Raw genomic sequence first — 12,343 nt, 5'->3', positions numbered from 1 at the left:
GTCTCAAAATCAGGGAAGGCTATCCAGAAACCGTGCACACTGATTCAGAAAGTCCGCAGACGAGCTGCATTAGCAGCCCTTCCCTTAAATAAATGGGCGACCTAAATCCAAAGCAATGACACTACTCAAAATTAGTTTGACAACAGGCCTATGTCTTATTTCTCATTTCAAAACTCCACGCAGGACAAATTGACAGAATTTATATCCAATGGGTTTCTGTACATTAGAACTGGATCTTACTATATCGGAATACTCGTATAGAAGGATGAGAGGATCTGTGTCAAGCTAGGTGGTAAATTGAATACACAGAAGACAAATTGAATCTATTTATAGTTTATTTATCTCTTTATAACATTCCTCCTAAACACGTTATCACAGTCACTTTGAAAAGAATCGAACATTGATCATGTTTTTGTAGTTATCATAAAACTGTCACACTCTTTGTCAATTGTGCTATGGGAGGTTGGCCAGGGTAAGTGGTAAGGGATAGGATCTGGTTGGATGAGGATTGAGGTTCAGGATAGCACTCCCATAACACGTCCCTAGGCTGATCCAAGGCAAACTCTTTCATCAGGGCTTCACAAAAACCTTGCCCAGAAAGTAAGCAACTCTACATAGTGTATCAGTACCAGTACATCATACATTATTTACATGATATATATACCCTGCTAGGTGAAGACGAGTTTTTTTGGAAATTTGTGTAATATACACTTTTTTTGATATTTTATATATTTTAGCAGTTTTGAACTCAACACGCACATGCACAATTTTACATGGAAGGAATGTAAAAAGAGCTCAGATCTCATCAAATAGTTTCATTTTCAATCCTTTTCATCAGATATGAAATCACACATCCATTTTATTTTACGATATTTGGTAATATGATAAATTGTGAAGCGTAAAATAATTTGTCGGTGTGGTCACGTGATAACTATCTCATCATATATACTGTGGATACGGCCGCGTACCGACCCACACAATGTCTCTAGGGAGAAATAAGGAAGATTCAGGAACTATTCAGCAGTTGTTTCTTTAACATTCACTTGAGTTAAGACTAACATCATTTATGATAGGGGGTCCTCTTTTATTTCGAATAGGGCCTACCCGCAATAGTTTATTTCAATAATATCGAAATATACACAATTAATATCTATATATACCGTCATTTTTGTATACAATGAAAGCTCTGACAAACACATCTCAGTTAATGACTTGTGTATGGCCTTCTACATATTCTCGTCCCTCAAATACTTTCTCTCTCAGTACAACGCTGTTTGTGGCCATCCTGATCAATAACCACGTTACTCAACTCTTCTACAAAGGGGCTTGAGTATAATTTCTCTATAATTATTCATTTTCAGAGCCACACAAAAGCGTTGAAATCTGGCCTTTAAAATCACATACAAACAAGGTCAATAGAAACAATCTTCTTTCACAAGTAACCCATTAACAGCATGACCAGCATATAAGCTACCTCACTTCACCAGTCAGGCGGATCACACAACTAATTAAAGCGACCAGCCAACACTTGAGCCTTTTCTTAGAATGATAACATAAAAGAACAGCCTCATAGTGCATGAAGACGCTCCATTACTGAGAATGCCAAGGAAATACTGCCCTCTTCCGAAGACAGACATCGCGATTTCTAAATTAGAACAACGACTCCTACAAGTCTTTCGAACCAATTCCATGTGACATTCTCGATATCAAGTCAAGGAAAAATATCACCTTCAAATCACATTTAATTCTAAGACAGCAAGTGACTTACTTATTGTATATAATATATGGCACTTAACTGCCATCGCATAATTGTCACATCTGTCCTACGATTCTCTCTACACTCACGCCATTCAGCCTGCTCTGACTCATGCAAGACTAGACAATAGAATGAGCAGGCCCTCCTGGCTTAAAATAAGTCTTTAACATCACTCATTTTCGTCACATCAAACTGGTCCAAAATTGGTATTAAAAAGCATATGACATAATATACAATATACAATTCTCTAAGCGTGAATAACACACTGTCATACATATTTATTTAACAGTCTACATATATATAGATATATGTATATATAAAACAAATTTAGCATTCTCACTAATGAAGGCACGAATATAGACATGCAAGAACAGTTTTAAGGCGTAATTTGTATGTAGTTATATGGATAAATAGAGGAGTGCAGCTGAAGATTCTTTCATTTGGCTAAGGAATGTTCCTTTAATGTCACGGAGACATGAATTATATTTGGAAAGCTGCGAAGAGTCCTATAAAATGACGGCCGAGTGTTTACAATGAGTTGGATATTAAAAGACGCGTTCACAATGCAACATGTATGATCTACAAACATGTAGTTAGTTACTCCATAATTATTATTGACTACAGTTGATTAAACATATAGTATACACTGGTGTCACTTCTTTGGAATTAGATCCAGTACATTAGCAATATTCTCCAAGGCATCAGTAAGACATCACTATGCTGTATAGGATATAGAAGTGAATTCAGTTAAACTAAATCCTTATTTGTAGATCTGTCTGGTAAAACAATTGGACATGACCTAAAGTTTAAATATTAAACATAAAACACGAGATTATATGGATATATAGGAATCAGTTCCGTATTTAAAGGAGGCATTAACACACCTCTTGACTTATGCTTTCAGAAAAATTTAATCAAGTAACGCAGATCGGCATTAACCGCTTATATAATTATGGGCTACATAAATGTTTTGAAACTCTTATCTGCAACATAAATTAAATAACTATTTGCTACTCAGCTTTCAAGGCCACGATTGTCCTTTCTGGAATTTCAAGTTAAATTGTCAATATCTCACATGGTAGCTAAAATAAACTACTCCTGCATATAGTCACCAATACAGGATATACAACAGATTTACTCACACTACATTATCCAACACAACTGTATCAGCAGTTAACATATAAAGCAACATGAATACTTTAATTTAATCTGATTTTAAAGTAACGATTATAGGACTACACGAGTTTCACACAAAGTCTGTTACTACGGTAAATATGTTTGTGGCTATGTCCAGGTAGTTTATTTTAACCATAAAATTCTATAATGCTTATCAGTCGAAAGAAGGTAAGAGCAAGGTCACACGATACGCAAGTCACACTGTTCCTGCTAAGAAGCAGTCATAGGAATGGAATGGAAACTTATGCCAATAGCAAAGCTGTCCAATGGCACCGAAGGTACATTAAAAGGGACAACCGTGGCTCTTGAATAAAACGAAGGTCATACATCTTGCAGTGAGAACGCGGCCTGGCGTTACGGCACCCGGGCAGTTCGTTTCCCAGGCATGTGCTACACCTGGAACAGCCGTAGCATATTCTCGTTGTTCCACAGTATTCGTGTGCCATCCTCGCTGGCTCCACGACAGTAATATGAGCCCCACTGTTGTTGCTGCTGTTGTTGTTGCTGTTGTTGCTGTTGCTGGTCTGTGGGTTGGACCATGCTATTAGCGCAGCAAGTCTTGCAGACGGGGCCGCAGTCTTTGCAGTTTTGCCAGCTAGCCGCCCACGCATTGCTCGCGACAGCGCTGCTCACCATCTCTGGCTGCTGTTGCTGCTGATGATGGTGATTAGTCATCGTCGCCGCAAGAGCAGCAGCTGCTGCTGCGGTGGCAGTCGCAGTGGCAGTTGCAGTCGCCGTCGCCGTCGCGGTTCGACTTCGCTTGACAGCGCCACTACCAGCACTGCGTGCCCAAGGTACAGGGCGTCGTGCATGCAGCGAGGAGGCAGCGTGTTCGGGTCCGGGTTCAACCGCACGCACGGAGCGCTGCTTGCCCCCTCCAGCACTGCTCGGCATTGCCGCAGCGGCAGGCTGATGAGGGTACTGCGCCGGAGCCGTCACCCCTGCCCATGGTTGCTGCAGCAGACGCTGGTAAGGAGCAGCCTGTGGATGTAGGAAGCAACTCTTGCAGCTAGCAGCTGCCACTGCGGCAACTCCAACGGCTGGTTGTTGAGGTCCACACTGACATCGCCCTCCAGCAGTTGCCGGGCACAAAGGACCATGTGTGTGCTGCTGCGTCTGCTGGTGATGATGATGGTGGCGCCGGCTTTGGTGACTTTGATGTGTCATTTCTTTCCCGCCTAGATTGTTGTTCACCTCACTGCCACACGTCGCAGCGAGCAATTCTGAAACAGAAAGAAAACCACTTATTAGTACAGGTCAGGTTTCTCACCTCCTTACATCGTGGCGATTGCTCGCCATTTTATTCATAAGCATCGTACTGCTGTTACAGAGTTAACGTTATAAATATTTCCTGGAGAGCTTAGTTAATGGTCTCCCTATTATCACAAATTGTTTTTTGTGGGTAGAGTACGAATATATTAAATTCATCCAAAGGAGAAATAATGGACGTTTGCGATACACGATCACACTAACAACATTACTAAAGACTGGAAGGAGAAATCTCGAAAATTACTTGAAAGATCACAGTCTCGCTCCAAGAGAACTGTTAAAGAACTTAAAGAACGAAATTAATGAATATGATCATAAGTCCTGAAACATTTTAGTTCAGCGCTTAGATATATGAAAACCGAGCTCGATAGGTGCAGTCGCTTAAGTGCGGCCAGTATCCAGTATTCGGGAGATAGTAGGTTCGAACCCCACTGTCGGCAGCCCTGAAGATGGTTTTCCGTGGTTTCCCATTTTCATACCAGGCAAATGCTGGGACTGTACCTTAAGCAAGGCCACGGCCGCTTCCTTCCAACTCCTAGCCCTTCCCTGTCCCATCGTCGCTCTAAGACCTATCTGTGTCGGTGCGACGTAAAGCAACTAGCAATATATATATATATGAAATACAATATAATTTGATTGTATTTCAGTATCTCGAGCAGATTTGACAGTGATGGTTTACTATGTGATAGCCGTCAGTGAGCCATTCAGAAGCAGGGGATCTGGGTATCGAAGTATGTTATTTCATTTCTATTAACAACGTTAATCACAATTCAATTCAGGCTAAACCACAGAGACATATTTATTACATGAATATTTATGTTTTAACTAATTGGAGAAATCATAGTACACTTTCCCTAGCGACATCATCGAAGTAACACAAAGCATACAAGGAAAGTAAACACAACCGTAAAACAATGAAGACTTCAAATAAAATTACAGAAATGCTCAAATACATTCCTGAAAACACAAAATTCCAGTGTCTCGCTAACCCCACAAATTTACAGAAAGTGTTTTTTTTTTTTGCTAGGGGCTTTACGTCGCGCCGACACAGATAGGTCTTATGGCGACGGTGGGATAGGAAAGGCCTAGGAGTTGGAAGGAAGCGGCCGTGGCCTTAATTAAGGTACAGCCCCAGCATTTGCCTGGTGTGAAAATGGGAAACCACGGAAAACCATTTTCAGGGCTGCCGATAGTGGGATTCGAACCTACTATCTCCCGGATGCAAGCTCACAGCCGCGCGCCTCTACGCGCACGGCCAACTCGCCCGGTACAGAAAGTGTATAACGCCGTAATGAACTCTAGACTCAGAGGAGGAATTCTGAAAGACAATAAGAGAGATCATCGTAGCCGCTACAGAATTGTTTTACGTAAGCCATAAACATGAAACAACGTTGAAACTAATGAAGTACTTCCAGTGGTGGGCAGGGACAAAGTCTGTCTTTAGGCGTGTAATTGCATTATTGCGATCCAAGACGAGTCGAGTTGCGTGCCTGTGGCTGGCGCATAAAAGGGAACCCAAACAATGTGCCGGCCCACAAAGGAGCACTCGAGTCTTATCGCGCGTAGCTCAAGGGCATATGTCCCAAACTCGTACACGCTCGGCTAAGCTTAAGCAAGTCCCTTCAAGTACCATCTCACAATAATGAAAGGAAATAAACCTCACGATGTACGGTAATGAAACAAGACAGAAGTACCAGTGTTACAACTGAAAATACTTCTCGAATACATACTCCACAAACTTAACAAAGGAATTGATGATGTAGAAGTGGTTTAAGTCTTTGTAAGGAAGTTGAAGAAACTCTGGCGCAACTAGTCCATACAATAAAATACCATAGCCAAATATACTAGTACCTCTCAACAACAGATAACTTGTAAACTAAAACAGCTGATGTCACTGCTCATATATTTGAAAGACAGATAGGTATGCATCTCACATACTCTGCATGTTCGTAGTGGTTTTCCGTGATTTTCTGCTTCAGTCCTAACACTAGACAAATCACGGCCGCTTCCATCTCAATTGCATTAATAGAATTTCTTTGTAACACTCTAGCCGCATGTTTACTGCCCAGTTTTACTACACTGGGAATGGCACAGTTCACTGATAATCAAATGCCACAAGCATTTCGTTATTGTCTTCCAATATTCGTCCTACACAATATTTTACAACATGAAGGTACGTAAGAGCTCACCGGCAAACAAATGTAATGAAACAGTTAAAGAATAAGACCACCCACAAAGATTTTCATCCCAAAAATCGGAAACAACTCAGGTTGCACCAATCCCTAAATCACGGAGGAGCTGATGACGATGATTTTTGTTGTTTAAAGGGACCTAACAGCTAGGTCATTGGCCCATATCACCGAGGGGCTGTTTCTCTTGTGTTAGGCAACCAACAGATCGTTAACTGCATATAACAGTCATGGCTATAACAGATGTAAAATCGAAATTACCATTGATGGAACACAGGAAACGGACTGAACTAAAACCATTAGAAAAATTGTATCTTTCGGACGAAAAATAATATCCAGTCATTGAGTTGCCTCCCAGACCTATTGTGGTACACCTATACTATTCGCAAACCTGGAACACACTTGATCAAGACGTCAAAGTTGCTTGTGGAAGGAACTTATATAGCATATGTCTCAGTTCCTTATCTCTGCTTACAAACGCTGCCATTTAATTCTAAGAATAAAGACCAAACAACATCTTCATTAAAATGGGTCGTTTCCTTAAGAAGCCATCAACGACCATGACTTGCGTATTAAGTGACGTATTGCTATCAAAAATTAATTGGACGATACGGGAGTGGAAGTTTGAAGGAAGTCAAATAACAAGCTCTACCACAGTTCATTATTAAAGCCCATGAAACTCGTTTCTGTGCGGAAAGACACAGATGCACAAGTGATTTTGAATCTACGCGTAAGCCTGTATGTGCCTAAAATGACATTACAACTCCGGTGAAACACGCCTTACAGCTACCTTACAAACGACAATAATCATAGAATAGTCCATCAGCTACACACTGATTCAAATGAACAATAGGAAAATAAATAGGAAAATGAAGCAGCACAAAGACCGAACATATCGTCGCTGCCGGGACAAAACCTCCCATGTGAAATATTTTAGCTTAGAACTTTGGCGGAAAGAATATATCATCTAAGATGCAATATTGTGTGAATATTGTCCAGGCATTCTCGCTCTTCATAATGTATGTGCTGCGTGTCAGTATATTTCCAAAAATGTTATCACATAGGAGGTATGGTCCCGGCAACGACGATATTCCATGATGCACTATCGGCTATCACAAATGCATGTTTGCCCATGGTTGAACGATTTATGGTTGAATATTTAAAACAATGAATTGGTGGCATTACCCGGTGTCCGGAGACCAGCTGTACCGTGACGTTTGCCTTCAGTTGAATTATTTTGTTATTTAATGTAGAAGAGACCAATGTCTCCTAGCTGTCGCATCGGATGTCCAGCAACGACCTCTACTGGTCAATTCTCAGAGATTTTAAGAGACTTTTACATGGAATCCGAACCATGAACGTGACTAAAATATCAAGATTCCCAAACGCATTAGCTAGGAGGAGTTGAGTTAACTGGCCCCACCCATAACCATCCAGTCAATAGCCAGATTATTAAGTTGGATGTTTCCTGTCATTCGAATTAAACTTTGTAAAGCCCTATACGGAACGCATTTAGTATTTACTGTCTGTACTATTCTATATACAACATATGAATCAGAACTGCATGGCAATCTGATATCCTATCTTACCAGGGTAAGCTTTGTTATTCGAACTCTAACCGCGTCGTAAGTTGAATATTTTTTCCAGAAAACTGTATCGAAAATTGCGTTTATACCAGACTCCTGCAGCCATTCTTAGAAATCTCAACATCCTGTTTCCTGTAGGGCAATGCTAGACTCGAGATACGGGGCTATTGTACAGAGTTGTGTGTACAAAGCCAACATTACAGTGAGTTACAACAACCGGAAGTAGACAGCAAGTTCCGGGGCGTTCTCTGTCTAATGCCGACCTACACATTAGCAAGTGGCACGAGCAATGTGCACGAAGGATACCTTAAAACTGCCGCTCATTGTTCCCTGGCTCATAAAATGAAAGGGTTGTAAAAAGATATGAGACAACAAAATCTGCACCAAGTCTCACGTTAGACACGGCAAGTAGGGCAGTTCTGGTTGTTGAAGCTGAAATCTGGTAGAGTATTTATCTCCCGAATTCTCTCTTCAACAGCGTAGATATTTATTACAGCCTGTGGAATGTTTTTTAATTCGGGATATAATTAAAAAATAATAATACAGCCTAACAGACACGTTCATCAATATCGTGCACAAGAGATGCTTGAAATTTTTTGGACATATCTACAGAATGGACAACAGCCGCCTCACGAAAAGATAAACTAAGTAGAAGAAACAAAGGAAGATATACAAGAACTTTTTTAAATTGGGGTTTAACGACGCACTAACACATCGAAGATTTTCAGCGATGCAAGGATAGGAAGGGGTTAGGATTGGGAAGAAAGTGATCGTGGCCTAAATTAAGGTGCAATTTGACTGGTGTGAAAGTGGAAAACCACCTTCAGGGCTGCCAATGCTGGGGTCGAACTCACCATCTCCTGAATGCAAGCTTACAGCTTCGGGACTCTAGACGCATGGTCAATTCGCTCGGTTCTACAAGAACAGAAGTCGTCATAAAAAATATCAGAGCCTTTGGAACATCAGTAACTAAGCATATATTTACGGAGAAACGTAAAGAATGAAAACTGGTAAGAAATGATCAGTTATTATTGTACATACAACTTGCTTCACGTCGCTCCGACAGAGATATGTCTTACGGCGACAAGACGGCGAAAGAATAGGAAATGACTGGGCCAGAAAAGGAAGCGACCGTAGCCTTAATTAAGGTACAGCCCCAACATTTGCCTGGTTTGAAAATAGGAAACCACTAGAAATGGTCAGAAGAACGCAAGAAACATCACAGCGAATTCACGAAGAGATTTGGGGAGGATAAGACGACGAAAGCCATCAAGCCAATTAAGTTCCAAGGCGCTCTTTGAGTACGCAAAAGGAATAATAATAATAATAATAATAATAATAATAATAATAATAATAATAATGGACAGTATAGACTCCGAGGAAGACAAGAGCTATACAGGGATAATGGACGGTTATGGAGTCAATAAGGAAACTACGACTGAGGTTCTACGGACACCTGTTCAGGATGGATGCAACCCGACCAACGAAGCTGACTTTTAATGTGTTGGACAACGGATCTGAAGTCTCGGATAAATGGTTCAAGGAAGTAAGGAAGGACCTCAAGAGTATGGGACTAAATCAGTAGGACATCTCTAACCGATCAAAATACACATCAGTGATCAACAACGTTAAGGGGTTCAACGATGATCAAAAGCAGAACAGCGGCTGGACAGAAGAGGTCGGTGGAATCAGAGTGGGTTTCGGCCCTCAAGTGGCCACGGCTGGTCCATGGTCCAACAGCTCTGCACTCCGACCGGCTAACCGAACAGAGGCGGGGTGGTCACGGCTCTACCGTGGCTCTACGCCTCTGCATTCGGGAGGCGTGACAGGGCTGGACCTCACGACTGGCCCCAACCGTCCTGAGAATGGTTTTCCTTGGTTTTCTATTCTCCTGCACTAAGGCGTATGCCGGAACAGTTCCTACTTACAGGCCACGGCCGCCACCCCCTCACCTTCTCCGTGCAGCTCCTTTCTTCACTGTAACAAATCTCCAGGCCTGAGAGACAGCGTTACCGTCTAAGAGGCCCCTTCCGGGGAGGAATGCAAATAGTAGTAGTAGTAGTAGTAGTAGTAGTAGTAGTAGTAGAAGTAGAAGAAGAAGAAGAAGACTGACGACCAGAGAAAGAATGCAACGTTTTCGGGCTTCAAAAAAAGGCTTCCAGAAATGCCTTATGGTTACTTGAAGTGGTTTCTAATGGCCCTAAACGAAAATAATAATAATAATAATAATAATAATAATAATAATAATAATAATATCATTATCAAGTGGTCGACGAAAAGTGTGTGTAATGGCACTGATATTCGCCTTGTTCATCACGTGACGATAAGTATTGTTTCAAGAGTTTATTGAACTGCTTGTGACTAAGTACTTCTAACAGCTTGTTTGTAATCAAGTACTGCATAAATGACCGCAGGAAGCAATGTCTTCTATAAGGCAATAAACACACACATCCAAGCCAGTACGAGCAGTTTTGCTAGTGATTGACCTCTGGTAAGCTTATCATGGCTATTGTTGAAGAGCTTTATGGTGTGTGCCAGCAAGCTAGCAGGCGACTAACCGGTCCCTTGTTTATAGATAGTTTGAAATGGAGGCTCGCATACGTCAGCAAACTGCGGTAGGCCGGAAGAGAAGAAGACTGATTGAATTAGCACTGCACCCGAGCGACTTAAATCGTAAATCATTGCTTCGATCAGAGCGCCTCTAATCAGATCGCAATAGCTATTTGGTTTGCGTTCACAATTTGGGGAAGCTAACACAGTTTACGACGCAGCCGAGAAACTTCACAGAAGCTGGAAATTTGTTTCCCGGAGCAATATCTTGCCTCGTTCTCTCCGTCACTGCCTCACTGTCGTCATCTACCTCTTGTAACTCAATATTACACCGATGTTGGCAGTGCAGTAAATTAAACGCAACTATAATTACCAAAACCGTTCTCAAGGCACATTTACTGTTCAATTTCTGTCTGGGGTATATTTTAACCACTGCATGAAGGAAGAAGAACTTGTAAAAGCTCATTAAGCTATGAAACCGCAAATGAGAGTTAACAAATGTGCTCCAAACTCTGGATGAAAACAAAACTAAGAAATATATATTGCAGAATTTATTAATAAACAGAATTAAATTACTCTAGAGAGAAATTTGCACCGATAACACAAGCACATAAGTATGTTGTTTGCCACAATCGGATGTTGGTCATGTACAGTGCCGTCCTATGGAGATCTTAGCCAGTCATACACAGACGTCTACTTTTACACTTCCCACCAGATGGCACCAATAGATTCCCGTTATTCACTGCTGCTACGAACTTCCGATATCTTCTGATCATTAATACTGTATATAGCTATGTATGTATGCATGTATGTAGATATGTATGTATATGTATGTATATTACGTTATTACAGGATTTGCACCGAAAATAAAATATCTGACCTTATAATAGAAATATAAGCACATGGTTTGAAGTATGTCCGATAATTTTTAAGTGACTGTCCACTATGTAGCCTGAAGTCATGGACCGAGGAATACGAACTACTGAGACATTAGGTTCAATTCCTAAATGTTCATGAACATTAACTGGGATTCAATCTGCAACTTTCCTGACGAGATAAGCGATGTACCCAGTTTTCCTGCTTTTGCAGATTTTGGAATAACCTGGCCCCAAATCACACTGTACTGCCATAATAAGAGCCAAAATCGAACATGTGATGATGGAACGGTCCATTTTGCACCAGGATCATGTGCCTCTTGGGAAGTGCACGCCTCGTTCTAAATTTCTCCACTTCTGACCAGGAATCGAAACCACGTACTTCCCAGGCAGACCATGAATCAATAAACCAGAATTTTATCGCTCCAGCAAGGTAATGATGGGGTCCAGACGGGTATCAGACCACCGAGAGTGTTGGCCCGTTGGATAGGGACGCTCAGCGGAGAGCTTGCATCCGGGAGATAGTGGTTCGAACCCCACTGTCGGCAGCCCTGAAGATGGTTTTCCATGGTTTCAAATTGTCACACCAGGCAAATGCTAGGGCTGTACCTTAAGGCCACGACCGCTTCCTTCCCACTGCTAGGTTTTTCCTATCTCATCGTCGCCATACGATCTGTCTGTGCCGGTGCGGCGTACAACAAACAGTAAAAAAGTAGGTATCAGCCCTACGTAATTGTTATTGTTATTGTTACTGAATTGTGTATTAACATAGACATCAGTCCTTAATGATCATAAGGTATCCTCTAAATTCGGTGCTATTGCGGTGTCTGTACTGATATACAACATAACTGAACTGGTCAGGTCAAGAACAGCCCAAGTGACATTTTCTGTCGAAATTGAGTTATGATCTCCATTTTATTCTACTCTCAAAAGTTCGACGTT

At 41.4% G+C, this 12,343-nt stretch overlaps 1 protein-coding gene across 2 annotated transcripts in view; it reads right to left on the bottom strand.

The window, feature by feature from the left end:
• Positions 1 to 317: 317 nt before the first annotated feature.
• The window catches only part of LOC136863913 (centrosomal and chromosomal factor), a 293,847-nt gene continuing 281,821 nt past the window's right edge, over positions 318 to 12,343 (bottom strand). For both annotated transcript variants that reach the window (XM_067140334.2, XM_067140335.2), the window contains one exon: positions 318 to 4,155. In XM_067140334.2, coding sequence (XP_066996435.2) covers positions 3,323 to 4,155 — 833 coding nt within the window. In that variant the 3' untranslated portion in view covers positions 318 to 3,322. The remainder of the gene's footprint in view (positions 4,156 to 12,343) is intronic.

This window comes from Anabrus simplex, chromosome 2 (assembly GCF_040414725.1).
Source record: "Anabrus simplex isolate iqAnaSimp1 chromosome 2, ASM4041472v1, whole genome shotgun sequence".
NCBI lineage: Eukaryota > Metazoa > Arthropoda > Insecta > Orthoptera > Tettigoniidae > Anabrus > Anabrus simplex.
Note: the sequence above shows the minus strand (reverse complement) of the source record. Positions and strands in the feature narration are given on the sequence as shown.